This window comes from Mesitornis unicolor, unplaced genomic scaffold, assembly GCF_000695765.1.
Source record: "Mesitornis unicolor isolate BGI_N332 unplaced genomic scaffold, ASM69576v1 scaffold37145, whole genome shotgun sequence".
Classification (NCBI taxonomy): domain Eukaryota; kingdom Metazoa; phylum Chordata; class Aves; order Mesitornithiformes; family Mesitornithidae; genus Mesitornis; species Mesitornis unicolor.
The window spans coordinates 5361-24254 of record NW_010184142.1 but is presented as its reverse complement, the minus strand read 5'-3'; the positions used below and the strand labels follow the sequence as shown (position 1 = coordinate 24254).

Here is an 18894-nt window from a genome sequence, read left to right as displayed (position 1 = left end):
ATTCCTGCTTCATTACATTCCTCCTGCTCAAATTCAGAGGATTTACTCAATCTAATCTCCTCTCAAATCCTTTAGCTACCATTGTCAGCGTGCTATGTACATCCTAAATTTCTCATGCCACAAATATTTTAAGTGTCTGATATTCAGCCTGTATTCAATACCAATTTATTTCATGACACTTTCCAGGTGATAGCCCCTAGTTCAAAAGCATCTGTTTCAAATAACAGGATAGTATTCTCCAAAGAAGCAAATATTACTTTTGCAATCAGTACACCATAAGTGAAGAAAACAGTTCTCCCAAAAAGAGAATTTATCCTAAAGGTCTGTACTATGTGTGGCTTCTTGAAAGATTAATTTATTTGTTGCTTAGTTTTTCTATAAAATTTTATAACAGCTATCCTGAAGTTTTAGGTTTTAGGAAATAAAGTTTAAGATACACAAATTTGACAGAGGTGATCAGCTGATAGCAGTTTTCTCAGTCCAAGAGTTATCTCACATGAGTCAAGGTTTCCCCGTCTGTTAATTTAACATACTTTGGTCCCCCACATTCAACAGCAGAAGCCTTCACAAATCGAACAGGTTGCAAGCCAACAGGTTCAATGCTCAGAGTGTTGTTTTCAACAGCTTCCAGAACAGCTGAGGCCAACTGCAAGAGAAATTTAGAAAGCAGTTAAAAACAGCTCTGTGTTATCCACTGCCTCAAAGCAGTGGCATATTTCTTCTTCTATGAAGTTACAAAAAAAAATATGAATTCACCAAACAGAAATTCAATTATAAATAAGATTTTGCTTTCATCATAAGCAAGAGGTCCCATTTCCAGGCTCCTGTTTAAATTCTGCCCTCCAAATAACCCTGTCCTCCCTGAGGCAAGATGACTGCCTTCGCAGCCGGGTATGTAGTCAAGCATGTTTAAAATGCTAACTGTATTGTCAGTCACTTCTCATAACCTCCAAAAGCACAGACATCTGTACGTGCAGTGCTCTTGTCAGAGACTGGATATGGCACAAAATTTGTTTTTTTTAAAAAAACTGCTCCAATTTTATTGTGTTCCGTGGAAAAACAAAATTATGCATCCTGCTTCCTTATCTTGCAAAAAACAAGCAAATATGATGTCACTGTTTTTCAGGATAGCTTTAGAAAGGTGTTCAAACAAGTAAGACTGAATAATATATAGTAAAGCCAACATATATATAAAAAGTCTGTTGCAACTTTCAAACACTAGTCTAGATAAAACATCGTGAAAAAGTGCAACTTTCCTCAGGCTTTTTATGTTACTTCTTTACAAACACGTAACCATAAGACACTAGAAAATATGCTCATTTGCTTGACTGGACTCAACACTTGACCAAGACTACTGTTTAAGTGTGGAAAAGTAACAGCCATTACTTGATTTAAGAGAAGATGCAAACTATGTTATTAATGAAATAATTCTGTGCCAAGGTTCCCTCCTACTGAGTAATAAAAGACAGCTTTCTATTGCACTTTGACAATTCTGAAAACAGAATGTTACTATTAAAGTAGTTCATATGAAAAACTCTCTCTGCCATCTCCCACAAGAAAAACAAAACACTGCACATATACACAAGAGGCTACTGAGAGTGAATGTATTACTTCAACCATCCAGATAACTGCATTTCCAATCATCCAAAAACACAATACATGTGTAGTTTATTGTTTGGTTTAACGACACATTAGTTTATTGATATTCAAGTGAAAACAGAAGTTGGTCACTCTGCACAGCATCTAGAAACAATAACTGATACAAGTGCTTGAAGACTCATTCTTTCCTTAAGAGGAAATACAAATCTATAGTAATTATATCACCACTGAAGCAGAAAAAAAACCCCAAAATTAAGTTGCTGGGAAAGACAACAGAGTGGCCTACTTATATATACTGCAGAAGCAAGCTAATTCCCTTAGTAATGAAGTAAACTTTTTAGTAGGAGAGGTTCATATGATGCTGTGCACCAGCAATAATGAACTGGTATACAATTAACTAAAAGATCTTGAGTGCTTATGGCCAGCAAGTAACAACAGATGAAAAGCACAGGAAAAGAATATAACACCACATGAAAACAACAGATAAACATTATGAAGAAAATACAGCATTTTCCATAAAGGCTGTTTAATTTTATTTGGAAAAATATCAAGTTTGATGGCTTTAAAATCTGTTATTCTTACTTTAATAAAGATCTAAGAATACAGTCCCTTTCCCCTAGAGACTGATATCACAACTATGGCCTGAAACACTGCTAATGAACAGAAACTAACTAAAGCAGTTGGAGCTGGAATCAGTTCCACGTTATTCGCAGGATGGGTAAAACTCCAGTCTTTTCTGTGTATGGGAGACTATGTGGGAATAACACAAGGAAAAAAGTCTCATAATTTGTTTCATCTAAAACCACATTCATAAACTGCCCCTGCTGAATCATATCAAATCCCACCAATTCTTGTAACACAAACCTCTCCAAGAAAAACGCCCAGACTGTGCTTGCAGCCTTGTCTAACCGATATGAGAGAAAAGTGGTCCATGAAATTAAATATATTATCTCTACTGCCTTCCTTGTAAACAAGAAACAGTGTCAGGACACTACTTCTACAAAACAGTATCTTTGAAATATCAGGAAAAAAACCACCATCCATTCCTACAAACACCAGATTCTGTCAGACAGCAGTAACAACTGAAGGAGTAGACCTAAAAAGGCCGTATCTGGAATAGCATAATGGCAGGGGTGGAAATGATCATTTCAATACTCCAGACTAGACTTAAAAAGGCCATATCTGGAATAGCATAATAAAGGAGGGGTGGGGAAGATGATCATTTCAATACTGCAGACTAAACTTCAGCACTTCACTGTAAACTGTCACACTAATGGAACAAAAATGGTTAAACTTCATATGAAAACATTTTTAATATAGTCAATTGGCTTCACATAAAACGTTTAAGGAACAAGTGTCAGTGACCACATATAGACCATTTCCATTACCTCACTTTTTGAGAAGGTTAAACATGGAAAAATATCTTCCCGGTAAATTTTGTCCAAGAAAGGACATGTTCTGTCCATAGTAGGCTCATCCTTCCAAGATCTGAATTCGTTGTACAAAGATAGGTCAGCCTAGAACACAAAGATTCACATATTTTAGTGCTGAGATTATCACACTCATGTCTATTTGCAAATATCCAGAGGTAAATAATGAGCATTAAAACTAAATGTGTTCCACTGTACCATGAAAGAATGCTATCATGTCCCAGCTATGAACACCTTCTTAAATCCACTTTCTCAAGACTGTAAATATAAGCAAATCAAAATGTATCGTTTTCAAGACACAGATGTAATACATTCACTGGTCACCACAACACCAGGGACAAGTTATTCACCTCTCCCCCATTTCCTAAGCTTCATGGATAGAGTTGAAAAATTTAACTGATTGTTTAACAGAAAAAGGACAAAAATCTTTTCTTCTTCATGCATCTCCATTTCTACAAGTTACAGAAAAGCAGACAAATCGAAAACAAACAACTGCAATCCTAGATATCTTGTATGTTCACCCTGCATCTGAGTATCAAATGCTAGAAGAAAACAAGACATTTAACACAAAAAAAACCCAGGAATTCAATATACAAAGCAATTAAAACTATATTTCTGTTCTTCATTTTTCATCTTTATGCCCAAACTCTCTCCTACAGCATGCTACAACAGGAAGGCAAGGATATCCACTGGGCATGACTTATGAGTCTGCTCAACCCCAGCTCCCCTGCCCAATGGAGAAATACTGAAACATTAAAGCACATTAGGAGTAAGACTGTGCTGTGTTAGGAAGACAGTTTTATCTGCTTTGAAAACACCTTGTTCTGTCATCTCCACATTGAGATCAGTTCAGCAATGGAAGGTACCCATCCAGTCTGGCATTCAGGAGACTGGTACTAGGTTGCTATTAAAATCCATGTTTGTGTTAGGGGCTGGGTGCCCACTAACACGGGAGCACATGGAGGTAACTCCCAGAACACATCTGGTTTAGGGTTACTTGAGAAGGATCCTGTTCACAGGCACCAACACTGCTCCAAGTTGTGAGCGAAGCGGAGTGGGGATGACTGCTACGACACATAGTCCTAATCCAACATAAAATACCAGTCCCCAGTGGGATATACAACACATTCTGCTGACACAGACTTCAGCACCTTTCCCCTCCAACTGGTTGTTAAATCCCTTGTACTGTAGTAGATCTATACTCCTAAAACTCGAACCTCAAGCTATAGGAAAGAATGTACGCTGCAGGCCAAAGATAAGCCAGGATGTGATTTTAAAATTTTGCAATATTTAAAACAAAAAATATAGATGAGAATGAAAGAGGAAAAATAATGTATGCTAAAAATTAATTCACTTTAACCTTATTAAAAAGATCAGTATATTAATTTGAACCAAACTCTTTCAGTCTTGTTCTTTCTCTATGCATTACCCCTTCTCTGAGCTCCCAGCACTTCAACATTCTTTCCCACGTATATCTTGGGCAGTTCTTTTGTAGTTTTCTTGTGGGTTTTTTGTTTGTTTGTTTTACTTGAAGAAGAACCTACAAAAATTAGACTGGCAAATTTGTTTTCCATTAGAGCTACTTGCCTTACACTCAGGTGCAATCAGGAGCAACCATCTTAATTAAGCTAGTCCATAAATGCTCTGGTTGCTAAGCCACCAATCTCATGGTACAAATGAAATTCAATAGGTGTAACTTGCTCCCTAAAGGAATGTTTCCCATACCTTAAAACCGATCTCAGGGATGACTGTAAAAGGAATACAATCCAGACATATCAGCAGAAGAAAGTAATTTTTATTTGTACTATATGATTATAAGAATAAAGATGCATTTCTTATTAACTCAGCTATTTACTAGATTTAACTCAATTTCCCCCAAACCTGCAATTTATAAAGAAGCTGCCTTGAAAAAACTGCTCAGTTTTTAAGTCCAAGTATGAAACAAAAACTGGAAAATGCCTTTATTTTCTAGATTTATAGTACAAAGTTGTTTAGCCTAAACACACTTAATGATGACTGGCAAAACAAAGTATAAGAATGGTCACTGTCAATCACATCAAAGATCCAGTTGGCCTGTTACCCCTCTGACAATGGCCAGCAGTCACAGAGCTGGCTGCAGAGCAGTACAAGAGGAAAGACAGTGACACGCCTTCATTTTACAGTCTCTCAACTTCTAGCAATCTGTAGTTGAAGAAGCTTCCTCAAACAAACATCATTATCTTCTATATACCTTGACAGGTTCTTCTTTTGTCACTTTGCATGACTACATTTGGAATACATTTGTGTTTTTTAATCCTGCTACCTCTTGACAATGAGATGTAAATTTTCATTATGTACTGACTGAAAATGATTTTCCTTTTAGCTTTCAGAGATTTCTTATTACAAGAAATCATTAATATTTGGTCACCATTTATTTTCTCCATGTCACCTGTGACCACATAGATATTTTTTGTTATACCTAAAGTGTGTCTCTCTACACAGAAATACTTCCACAGGTTTGACCACCTATGTTACATTTCCTCGTCCTTCCACTATGTCCTTTCTGAGGTGAAGGTATTATAGCTGCATGCGTAGACACACACGCTTACTACATGTTTACACAACAGTATAATGCTTTTTATTTTGCTTATTATTCCTTTCCTCACAACTCCTAGGCTCTGTGGGTCTTTGACCATCACTAAGATGGTGTTTTCAGAGAATTAGCCACAAGTACACTACTTCCCTCCCCCAGCACAGCGTAGCTATTTCTAGAAGACATGCACTTGCGGACTTCAGAGTTGCCTTTTTTTTTTCCATTTACTGATTTTGAATTCCATCTGCTATTCTACTAACCACTTGGTACCATAAGATCCTTCTCAACTCCTCGGTCACTTTTTGCTACTACCAAGAACTCAAGCATCAACCTGTCACCTTGTTATTTTCCCATTTTCAATTACATGAGTAGATCGAAAGAAAATCACAGGCTCCTCTGGGACTCCAGTGGTAACTCTCTTCCTGTTCTCTAATAAATCATTGATTTCATCTTCTCCCTGGCCTCTTTTACCCATTATTAATCTACAAAATGACTCTTCCTCTTTTCTATGACAGTTTATAAAACATTTATGAAAGTTTATGAACTTTCAGTGATGGACTTCATAAAAAGCCACCAGGACTTACAATTCAGTTATACCGTATTTTTCTTTTTTAATTCCCATATTTAAATTATTAATTCAAATATTTTACATTTTATCTCATCATCCCTTAATGATTTAAAGGTAAACAAGATTTGGAAAAATCACCACCTACTGGTATGTAAGAAGAACTTTTTTATTAATGAAAAATACCCCTAAAATAGTCAGTATTACATGAAGATTTCATACTAGATTTACTGTGAATAAAACAAAACAATAAAGCCAGCTTATCAGCAAAAAGAGGACAATCTTTGTACTGTTACCTCTTTACAGTCTTTTACAATTGGCTGCATCATGGTAAGGTCCTGATGACTGCCTCCCATAGCACTGCTTGTACTTTTGTTTCTTGCATGGCCTTTCTTAAAAGGAGTCTTTCCAGAAGAGTGAAAATCCTTAGTTGGAGATGTCGGTGAAGTAGACAGTACTAATGTTTTTAATGCTGCTACTTCAGCCTGGAGGACATCAATCTTGGGAGGAGGAAAACATGAAGTCATTAACAAACAAAAATATTGTGTTAGGTTATTCATATGTTAAAACATTCTACAAAATTTCCAGTTGTCTTGGTTCAAATCAAGACTTCATCTTCCAACAGCACTAACACACACACACACACACCCCCATGCAAGTGCATACCCTAGTAACATTGGCTTCCTATGCACTGCTATCTAATATGATGCCGAAACACCAGCAGTGTCCATAGGTTTTAGCTAAGGATATGTCAAGGCAATACAAAACAACTTAGTATACATTTTAATAACTTATACAGGTAATGCTCTATTTACATCTTTATGATTCACACTTTAGATTTATAACCACATGAAAAGCAAGCAAGCAAGTCAGAAAAAACTCACCTTTCCCTGTGCTTCCTTTAACTGTTTTTCTGCTACAGCTTGTTTGACATTAGCTTCTTTAACCATTTTGTGTGCTTCCTACAAAAAATGTTTAGCTAGTATAAATGCTTCACATAAATTTACTAGATGCAGTAAGAAAATAAACCAAAAAAACCTATGGACATACTTTTGCTTCATGTAGACTACTTGTGAATAGTAAGCTGTGCAACAATCTGAAATTAAACAGCTACACAACAAAAAAATACCCAAAAATTTATCATTTGGCTTCATCACTGGCCCACCAGGTTTCTTCTCATTGGTCCTGAGCCCAGATTCACAAATTCAGCAACTCCACCCACCCCGCTCCAGCAGGAACAACACCTGTCATGAACACCAGGCTCCAGTCGCACTTCGCTGGCTGACAAATCAAGTTCCTTGACCCCCAGAGAAAGACTCAACCAGTAGCAACAAAAGCAAGAAGGGCACAGTAGCACATTCAAAAGAACTTCTCCCTTCTTCTAGCCAGAATAACCAGTTTTAGTCAACTGTACATTTCTGCATGAAGGAACCGGTCAAGCAACTATGAAGCCTAAATTCTTACCACTGATAAACCAGACAAAGCAAGAGCTTAAAAGTAGTTTATGGATTAATAAACATCTCAAGTAGAACAAATTCAAGTAAAGAAACAAAGCTAAGCCAATAAAAAAGAAAGCATAAAAGGACAGGGAATTTTTTAAACATCCTTTTACCTCATACCTTTAAGCCTTTTTTCTGCATAATGTATTTGTTTAGGCTCTGATCCAGCAATTTGCACCTGTGATCAAATTACTGTTCTTACTTGGTACTTACTGAAGGCAACAAAGATTGAAATATCAGGGCCACTGACTAAATTACTAGGGATAGGATCCTTCTCATATCTGTAAAGCGCCTAGCACGTATCTGGACGCTATATAAATAAAACAAAAAAGTTCATACATCATCATACCAAAAGATCTGGCTCCCACTGGCATACAACACAGCTGTGTAATATGGGTTTGTAAAATTCTCTTGGTAAGTAACAGACACATGCAGGAATGGGAACATACACATTTATACAATGTGTACAAGTACATTTAACATTGATCATGCAGTTCCTGCTTAGTGATGGCACCTTTGAAAGCAATGCATGTTACAGTGCAACTACAGTGTAATAATGCAATATATACACCCAGCTGTGCAAGACAACTCTCAGTCCTCCATTGGGATGCATTAAAATAAGCTCCAGCACATCCACTTACAACGTCACTGAAATTAGTGGAATTCAGAATAGATTGTGAATTCACGAGCTGTAGATCCCAGTGCAAAAAACATCAAGAAACCTCAACACCGTGTTTCATTAGGGCCTCTTACTGAAATCGAACCACAAAAGAAAATTCAAGTGACATGCCCACAGCAGTCGGGAGCTCTGAATCATTAAAACTCAGTTACTACTAATACACTCTATGTCAAACACAGCTTTAACAAATTGATACATTGTTCTAAGTTAAAGTGTCAATAATACAAAATTTCACTGATAATTTTATTTTTACTCTACATTTAAAATACCTGCCCAACATTTTCCTCCCCCCAACAAGTATTTATACTAAAAAAAAAAAAAGTACTTTTCAAGTCTCCCACTTATTCTCTACAAACAGGAACTGCTTAATAGTTTAAGTAACTTTGCCCTACCACGATGATGAAAATAAAATGTGTTGCCAACCCACAGAGTAGTCTGCAGTTTGATTTTTGAATGTCAGTATTTTCAAGGTTTTAATAGCACTTTTATACCAATACAACATCATAGTTTTTAATATTGTTTCTAACCCATGCCCAATGTTGTATCTTATGTATGTGCTGAAAAACAATACTTAAAATTTGGTAAACATATAAATCATCTCCAGATTATGAAACTGATTCGGACAGTTATGGGCATCTCAACTTAAGCGCCTAGGCATTAGTACCTTAGCCTTCAGGCATTCGCATCTGTATTCCTAAAATGAGAACTGATCCTCCTTTAAATATGGATTTAAGATTTTTTTTTTCTGTGTAAGACAAGTTCACAATCTTTGCTGTCACTATTGCCTTTTTCTCGAATTAAAAGTCCCACTTAAAGTTCAGGCTTCTCGCTTGGTAACCAGGTTCCACCCTGGTGCATCACTCAGTATTAATGTTTCTTTTCAAGTCTGTGGGAGTAGCATGCTGCCAGAGCCAAAATTCAGAAGCTGAAAACGTGGTTAAGTTATGTACTTGCTAACTCCATTGATGTGGAATTATGTTATTTTTTTATTGAGTCACCATGGCAACCCCAAATTTAGCTCTTTATCTAGATAGCCCTGTTGTCAGACAGAGAAGCTGTCTCAAAATAGTTACAGCAAAAAATAATCCTAGCTTTAAGGTCTTCTGATATATTTTCCTCGTTATGTGTCTAGGCAGATTGACAAGCTCAACAAGTTCTCTTTCATCTAAGTTAAAAGTCTATTGCTTGCTCTTAAGCCTCAACTTCAACACACCCAGGTCTTCAGGACACAAATCTCTTTATAAGCTTATGGCAGAAAAATTCAGCATACAATATACTGATTCTACAGAAAACATCTGGCTCAGCTTCCTTTAAGTATATCACATCGAAGACTCCAACAAACCTCAAACAGACTAGCTGTAAGTTCTTCCAATTCCTGTCCAAGTTGATCTCGCACTTTAGAAAGCCTTTCACATTCTTCATCTTTTAACTTCAGCTCCTATGGAAAATTGAAAGTTATTTATTCTGACTTAGAGTAGTAATTTGGCCTTTTAAACCTAATACCACAGAGAGGGGGGAGAAAAGGAAAAAAAAAAGAGGAACATAAAACCTTTGCTAAACAAAGCCTTTCGAAATTTTAATCTTAATACCAGAAGTAATTAAATTAATGCTGCACATACGTATAGCTATTCTTCCTGCTATACAGCACTATACCAGGCCAATCAAGGTATTTCTAACCTGAACATCAGCATTTCCAAAATTCTCTGAAGTAAAAAAGCTTTTCTTCCTGACAGTGTAAGAAGACTAAAGTCACTTAAAATACAGATCAAATTAATTATTGGGACAGACAGAATACCAGTTCTGTTTACCCATTTCTTAACAGACACTTAAAGAAAGTAACCCTTAAAAAAACTAAACCCAAAAAGAGCTTTGTCTCAAGACAATCCCCAATTCTAAAAGAACCTTAAAAGCACATTTTACTATAAATAATGTCTCCTGCATTACCACCTTACAACTAATACAATTCCAAAATAATATTTTAATTATATCCTTGCTCTTGTTTATGCAGATATATAAATCAAATTAAAGCAACTTAATGAAATTCAAAGTGTTATTTGTCTACAACACTAAAATTTGCATAGGAAAGGCCAGACCATACCATTTTACAGTAAGATTTTAGTACAAGTTTGGCAGTATAAGGATTACACATGTCCAATTTCATCTGTATTGTCTCAAGTCTGAGGGAGAAGTAGGGTAATTTCCAGAGAAGAACAAAAAGTTCAACAAGGAATTTGAAAGAAGAGTTCCTCTCCCCTTTCCCAACCATTAAACCCCGAAATCTCTTGCAAGGAAGAATTATGAAGAGAAAAAGGGAGAGAAAAGAAGCAGAAAGCCCACTCGGACCTTTCAAGCATTTTTTCTGGTCGTAACTCCACTCCCCTCCTCATCTAGTTCTTCCTCCTCTCCTGTTCCCCCTGCCAAGCTATTACACTACCAGCACTTCCAAAAATGCAGAGCCCAAGCCTGTCATTGACATGTTAAATACTCCAAATACAATCTAGTAATGATTTGCTTTGAAAATCTCCAGTATAGCAAGCAGCTGCCTTCAGAAAACTCTGGGAGGTCAGTCACTACAAAGTCATTAAAAGGCCTAAATGGCAGCTTCTCTTGTGTTTTTGGGAGGCAGTCAGTAATTCTCCCAAAGTCCTCATCATTCAGTGATGTTGTACACAACTATGTGGGAAACTACATCTTGCTTTGTAGTGTGCCCATATTACGTCTTGCTCTCAATTTCTGCAATAAAGCTGACAACAGATTTTCCTCTAAGATGAAGGGTCCTGTTTGACTTAGCTCCTAAATGCAACAAGTGTTTAAGGAGTGTTCTAGACCCATATAGTATCAAAGGTATTATTTCTCCCTTCTTTTATTTGGTTTTAACTTTGGACATTTTGATTGATTTTCAGTCTAATTTGTCTGCTATTTTGATTTTTTGCTTTCCATATGCAACATCTAAACTGTTTTGAAAGGTACCACTTGAATGGTGGGTTTTTTCCCAAACACGTTATTTCTCAAATAGTACTAAACTCTTATTTACTAGCTACAATACTATTCTGCACAGTGATCTATTTAACAAAACAAAACGAACAAAAAAAAAAGAAAAAAGCAGGAAAATAGCTACAGATGGAGGGAAGAGACAGAAAAAGCAAGACAGAAAGCCAAAGAGAAAAAAATACTGGAAAAAATTAAAGGTTAAAGAAAAGGGAAACAAAATTAATTAATTTTGTGTTGTTTTAAAGTATCTCCCATATGAGGTGTGGTTTTTTAATAAAGAAAATGAAAGACACTGATGCTCAAGTTTCATGTGTTCCTATAAATGCAGAAAATATATTTATATATATTTTTATATATGTATAATACATTTTCTTTGGTTTACATCACTGATTTGTGAGGAAAATGCTACATACACAGCAATACATTTTAAAAGGAGGTTATATTAATACTCAGATTAAGAGTTATCAAACTCACAACGAAGGTAGAACCACCCCAGGTACACTTTTGGGCTCTCACTATCAATACACTATTTTAAGTAAGATGGTTACAGTTTTGCCTGTATCTGGAAAGATTAAGGAGGTTTAGATTGAAATTTAGGCAGACAAGTAAAGCTACCTAATGAAAACAAAAAGGAGACAACACCAGGCAGTCTACTACGCATGGCTGCTTGGCGAGATTTGTCAAACAATGGGCAAGTTTCCACAACACGATTCAGGAGGAGCATAATATAACACATTATTTTGCCAAGCAAGTTTAACAGCTCGGATTTTTTAAGCAGGGCAGAAATACAGAGTGCCCAAAGCAAAAAGCTTAGCTGTTATTAGAAGCATTACTACTGTCTGTGACTGCAAGGCACTGCTGAAGACTTCCCAGCCACATACAATTTAGAGGTAGAAAAGACAACGGCATGTGCTAAAATAACCATCCATGCTGCAGTCCTTCCCACATCACTGTTCTGAAAAAGTCACTACATGAAGAAGATAAGCTACTACAAAGCACAACAGTTACTGAAGCAGGTACTAAAAAAAAAATTAACTTGTATGAAAAAAAATCCCTTAAAAGTTAAAAAAGATAATCCTATATCGAAGAGTCACATTATTGCTTATTTCACTTTGATCTTCACAAACAGACTAGAAGGTGGGTATTCAGAAAAAACTAAATGATAAGGAATACATTATTGCTTCAAAACCATTCTTATTTTAAATTCTAGAAAAAAAATCATCCTGCATCTAGTTCAGCAACCAAACCACATTAGAACTAGATGCAGAAGATCAAGGAAAGAGCAAAGATTTTCTACAGATATCACCTAAAATCAGAACTGTGGGATACTGCTGAACTCTGAAGTTGTCAAAAAAGTTTTATATTTATATTAGAATACGTTTCTGTTTGACTGGCCTTCTCTCAGCACCTAAGTCAAGCAAGCTACAGAAAAATTAGTCCATTGCAACCACATTTACAAGGCTACTTAAGTGCAAGAAGGTCCAGAATATCTTTTCAGATAAGAGCATTTCACACACTGTTGAATTATCAGCTTATGGTGTGGGTGAAGATGCTTCTGTTTTGCTTGTATGTAGTCTTCTACTTGCCTGAGAAAATGTCTATGCCTACAATACATTACAACAGCATCAGTCAGAGGTGTTGAAACTGAAAACTTCACTCAAGGACAGCAAAGAAGTGCTAAAATACCTTCAGAAAATAAACCTGTCTTTGACAATCACAAACCAGCAGCCTTATAATTCAACTGCAATTTGGTTTAGAAAAGCTTGAAAGCACACTCTTCAGTGGAGTTCTGGGATGGTATATTACTCTGAAGCATCCTCATTTTTATTGTTTGGTAACTTATAAGCAAAGGACAACAGAAATTTAAGAATGCTGAATGTACTGTATAGTTCTACTGGAATTCCTGGATAGTTATTGTGAATCTATTTATCCATTAATCCATGCAGAGTTTTAAAATGTCAGTGTACCAACCCACATGTTCTTAAGACAAGAGATCAAACTGTAACGCTCAGTTGGTTTCTGAGATGAAGAACACGTACAGAAATTGAAGCCTTAAAAGAAAAATCTAGACCTAAGGATCAGGTTCTTAAACTACTTTGAAATTTACACTATCACATTCTACACTGTCACCCTTTTCACAAGAATCACTGTATCAGTGTGGAAAAAATTATCAATTTTGCTCTAGTAGGGAAGTATCAGTCATTCAGATTCCTACTACAAAAAGGCAAACATGGTTTTACTTGTTCCCAGCAAGCCTACAGACCTTACTCTGAAGATTGTTGGAAGCATGGAATTCATTTTTTTAACTGAATACAGTATTCGCAAGCATCATCTCTGGTAGACTGCTCTTTCCTCATCAGAGAGGGGAGCTAGCCATCGGTGACAGCTGATCAATTCAACACTCCAGGAGAAAAACATATCAACACAGAAACCTAAGCCTCCCTCTGCAGCCATGGATGACATCATTGTATTGACAGTCTGATTGATGAGGAAATCTTCAGGGCCAAATCACACAAAAATTCAAGGAAAACATGACTATGAACAGCCACAGCTCAGAAACTACAAGCAAGCTATCCAAAATACATGCAACATGCTGGTTACTTAAGATGAAAAGCAAACAAAAGGTATTTCTTTGCAAGGACTCCATTAAACTTGCCCATCAAGAAATACCATATAGCAAAATACCATCACTGTTCTCTCAGATGTTATCTACATGTGGTTGATCCACCTTCAGTAACTACGGTGACACAGCTCAAGCCAAATGTGGCAGAAAAAAAATGCAAATGCACAGAGACATGAGGAGATAAGGTCTCCGGCACTGAATCACCAAGCGTTTTAACACCTTCTCAATTTTCCTGATGCTACACTAAAAAGGGTAGCAAAACAAGCAGAAAGGTTCAGGTCATCCAAAGCAAGGGCTCTTCAGCTCCACTTTATGGAATATAGCCAGAAATTAAGTCTTCAGTGAAAAAATAAGCAAAAAATCACCTGATTGGTCTCAAAAAGAGTGAAAAATCTATGTCATTTTAATTAAGGGGGCATTTTAAGGCAAAAGTATGTCCAATCTTATATGCTCCGTTAGTACAGAATGCTGCTGTTACCTCTGACCCAACCTTTCTCCCAGTTTTACGGCAGGATTTGGTGCTGCAACAGATTGAGACTGAAGTAGAAAGTATATTTCCTCTCATCAAGAAACACATTTTTCAAAGATCTTTTCTTTTTACAATTTTACCAGCAACGCTGTTCATTTTGAAAAGTCTTTAGTCTTAAGAAATACAAGGCATACAAAAAAAAGGAGAGGGGGGAAAAAAGAACAAATCTTTATTCTATGTACTTAAATGTCTAACAACTACAAGCCATGCATATATTCTGTAATATAAAAAATTGAAAGCATATTACAAAAAAGTTGCACAAGTAAAGAAAAAAATAAATATTATGGAAGAAATAGGGTTTATTGCTGTACAATGTGTAAAAGACTCCTGCTATGACTCCTGTGTACTGAACAAATCTTAAAGGGTGCAGGTTTAGGAAAACAAGTGGACAAAGTAAGTTACCAATCCAGTATAACATTGCTAAGAATCAACCTGATGGGTTGAGAATTAGCAAGAACTTTGACATCAACAGTCTCAAGTGAGTGCTGAATCACTTTTGTTATGAACTCCCAAAGTGTTTGAAAATATACAACAGGCAGTTAGTATGGCCTAGCAGCCTTAATGCCACTTCCTTAAAATTTACCTTGAATTTCAGAGTGAACTATGAAACTTCTCAGCCTTTAGGAAACTAAGTAGTATACTTAGTGGAATAAGATGTCCAGATAATTCCAAGTTAACAGTAGCAGATCCGAGTTGCGGTTTTCAAGTACGTTACCTTACTTTCGTATACTGTCAGAAGCTAGAAGGGCTTTTCTGAAGTTTAAACTTTAGTTTGCTCTTACTTTCTAAGGTTCCAAGTTTAACTGCTAAGATTATATATTCACTTGCAAGGTCCTCAAACTTAGCTCAGTTAATATTTCCTTTCAGTGGTCAAATGCTAAGCAAAATAACACATTAGCAAAGGAAGCAACTACTCAGCATTGAAATAATCAACAGAAGTAGCGATGTCAGAATCCATATTTACGATTCACATTAACAAGGGCAAATGCAACTATGACAGAAACAATGACTACATTCAATAAGATGAGATAACAAACAGAGGAAAACAAGTTCAATCACAAGCTAAGATGAGCTTCAATCTAAACAAGAATGAAATCACGTAGAGAGGAAAGGGCACAAACTACACAAAATCTACTAAAAAGTTTAAGCAAAGAGGGATGTTAAAATGATAAATAATGGCTTTGCATTTATATAGCACCATCCATCCAAACAAGACAAAGCGCTTTACAAATATTAATGAATTAAGCCACAGTGTCTTCAAAGGTACCCGTATTCAAATTGAAGCATGGTTTAACAGTACTCTAAGGAACACCAGCAACATCTTTATCACTTCTTTCCTATGCAGGCAATCCCCTATGAAGCATCACAAGTACCCCTGCTCTACAGCATTTCTATATTCCATGGCACATGCTACACTTTTATACTCTAGGAGAAAGAAGACTCAAGAGGTATATAATCAGCATCTATAAATACCTATGCAGGAACAATGGAATGACAGAAAATTACTCTTATTCTCAAATGTCAGAATGAAGGAATGGTCTACATTTCAAACAAAAAGCATGTTTAACCAGATATTGCAGCAAAAGCTTTCCATGGTTAAGTAGCAGCAGCACTAGAAAAAAAACACACTATCAAGGAGTAATTCGAAGACATTAGCACTGCACGCATTCAGAATAACTTCATATACAATAATTACATCCTCATAAGTCTAAGAAATGAGTAGACTCAGACTGCACCTTCTGGCCCATCTATCATTCTGCAGTATCAGAACCACTGTGAAGAGAGAAAAAGCAGGAGGAGACAAGAAAACGAGCCTTACCCTCTGAGCTTTTGCAAGTTCTTCTTTCAATCTTTCATAGCCCTTTTCTCTTACTTCCAGTACAGATGGGCTCCGTAAGTGAGATAAACTGTCTGTACTCAACCCAAAAATATCTTCATTTCCTTCAGCAACATCTGCTACTGTAGCACCCTGCAAAAACTCTCTCTCTGCGTTATTGCTCTCCTTTCTGGAATTACTGCGACTGAATGACCCACTCTGGGGTCCGGAGGTAGAACAAAGAACTGCGTCGGTAACATTGATGCTGTAAAGAGAGTGATACATCTTTTTATTTATATAACAAATTAAGAATAAATATTTAGAAATGGCAGTAGCAGTGTTAAATGTACCATTATGGACACAATTTAATATTATAACAGTCTAAGTAATACTAAAATTATATCTTTAGTAAAGCAAGCAGTTTATATGCAACAAACATAAGCAATTTCAATAAAAAGACACACAGAACTTACCTGACACCTGATGCTTCACAATTCAGTTGTCTGGGAGATGAATAAACAGGTTGTGTTGGAAGGTCAGAAACATTTAATGCATTGGGTTGGATTGGTGTGGAGGACACAACAGAAGGATGTGGTCGATAGATAACACTGGGTGAGGTAGTTTGTTCCTGAGACCCTGGCTCATTTACTCCAAGAAGATCTGGTGTAGTAGGCGAAGCGAGGTTCACTTCATGAAAGCCTTCCAAGGGGTCACTGGCCATAATAAAAGCTTCATCATATGAAACCCTGAATTAAATAATCACATCATCAGAATGCAAACAGGAAATATTTCATTATATCTGACAACTATGTGAATTTAAAAACCACCCAGACAAATATATTCAGAATACTTTGTGATATAATGAAATTGACAGAAGGAGCCAATAAGACTTCTCATGAAGTATGATGAACTTTATTTAATACATCACATGATTAAGGGATTATGGCTATCGCAAATAGATATCATAAAAGTGCACTATGAACTGGCAATTTAACTGACAGTATCTTTTTTTTAATTCCATGTCTTAAATAAGATCAACAGAAAACAAGCACAACACAAATTTCACAAGCCCAAACAGAAAGCTCCTATTTTGCAGCAGTTTATCAGAGATCGCAAAAATCTTTGCATAATTCAAAACTATAAACTGGAAGTACTATGGAGAAGTTCATGAAGGAATTACTTAGCAGTGAATATTCACTGCAAAATATATTTTCCATGTTATATAAATAAGGAAGAGAGAAAATTAAGGCTTCACAACCACACTTAACATGCAAAAAACCCCTGTAGAATCTAAATGAAAGAATACATCGCATTTTACAGAGAAATCTGTTTGGATCTTACAACTAAAATGACAAGGCAGAGAGACCGAGAAAGAAGATGGTCATAGCCATGAAGAGAAGATGCCATGACACATATATCCAGTTTGTTAACTACTTCATAATACAGACAGAAAAATACCAAGAATGGAAGCCCTAAATTAGCACATGCAGTAATGTTTTACTTATACTAACACTTTTTGGTCCTCTTAAATGAAAAGAACACTGTTCACAATTATATTGCATCTTAAGTACTGTACTAAGTGTGTACCCATCTGTATTAAAGAAGTTGTTTTTCCACATTATCAGGTACACGTGTTTGTTCAAACAGAGTATGTTGTTATTTTTTCCCCTCTGTCTCTGCTAATTGCTCCCACAAAAAAAAAAAAATCAACTACCTCTAAGAAACTTCCCAAACTTAAGGAACAAAAAGGACCTTACAGGAATAAAAAGGGATGGTTTTTGGTTTGAGGGTTTTTTCCCTGTTTTACACAGAAATTTGTTCTACTTTGAACTATCAAGAGCAGTTATACAAACATGATTTACACTGAAAAACACTGTCACAGTTTCGTGCATTGGTGCTTTTCTACCCTAACACTGAGATGAACAGCTTATTTTTGAGTTTAAGTCTGAAAAATACTCTTGTTGGTCTTCCCTATAGTTATTCTTAACTATTCTAGTTACATGACCTTCATGATGACAAAGCCTGTTGAGTCAACAAATTTAAATGGAGGGAATGCCAGAGCTACAGGATATTTCTTCAAGGTTACATATCAAAAATGTTTTCAGCTCTGCAGTGCAACTATTGCATGTCATTGTTTTACACTTAATAAGCTAAAATAATGCCATCTTGAAAAACTAAAATTGCAGAAACAGTTGGAAAATACCCACCTCACCAGTCTCAAAGTCAGGCTCACACCTGCACAAACGCATTCGCTTTCATTGCTCCCGCCACCCTCCTCTTTTTCAAACACCAGGTAAGCCATACCCAAAACTACCATATTGGCAACGCCACCAAGATGTCTCTTCACATTCCTGAAGCTTTGGATTCCAGTCTTCACATTTAACAGAAGATGCAGGCTTCTCAGCAGGGATGCAGAAAGGCTGTCTGGATGCCTTTTCTATGCCTACAGCACCCAGGAAAGTGCACCAGAAACCACCCAACAGAAGCAAAGACTAAGAACAAAGCTGAGAGCAAAACGAGAACAACTCCTGTGTCACATCTTCCCTTCTGTTGAATAGTTTACACTTAAAGTTTGAAGGACACGTTCATAG

At 36.4% G+C, this 18894-nt stretch overlaps 1 protein-coding gene across 3 annotated transcripts in view; it reads right to left on the bottom strand.

Moving 5' to 3' along the window:
- RAB3IP (RAB3A interacting protein) overlaps window positions 1-17046 on the bottom strand; it is a 22999-nt gene extending 5953 nt beyond the window's left edge. For 2 of the 3 annotated variants that reach the window (XM_010184371.1, XM_010184372.1), the window contains exons 1-7: window positions 16777-17046; window positions 16307-16568; window positions 9687-9782; window positions 7051-7128; window positions 6463-6666; window positions 2988-3116; window positions 534-646 (exon numbers count right to left, since the gene is read on the bottom strand). In XM_010184371.1, coding sequence (XP_010182673.1) covers window positions 534-646; window positions 2988-3116; window positions 6463-6666; window positions 7051-7128; window positions 9687-9782; window positions 16307-16568; window positions 16777-17024 — 1130 coding nt within the window. In that variant the 5' untranslated portion in view covers window positions 17025-17046. The remainder of the gene's footprint in view (window positions 1-533; window positions 647-2987; window positions 3117-6462; window positions 6667-7050; window positions 7129-9686; window positions 9783-16306; window positions 16569-16776) is intronic. The other variant, XM_010184373.1, reaches the window with a different exon arrangement.
- Between the last annotated feature and the right edge of the window lie 1848 nt (window positions 17047-18894).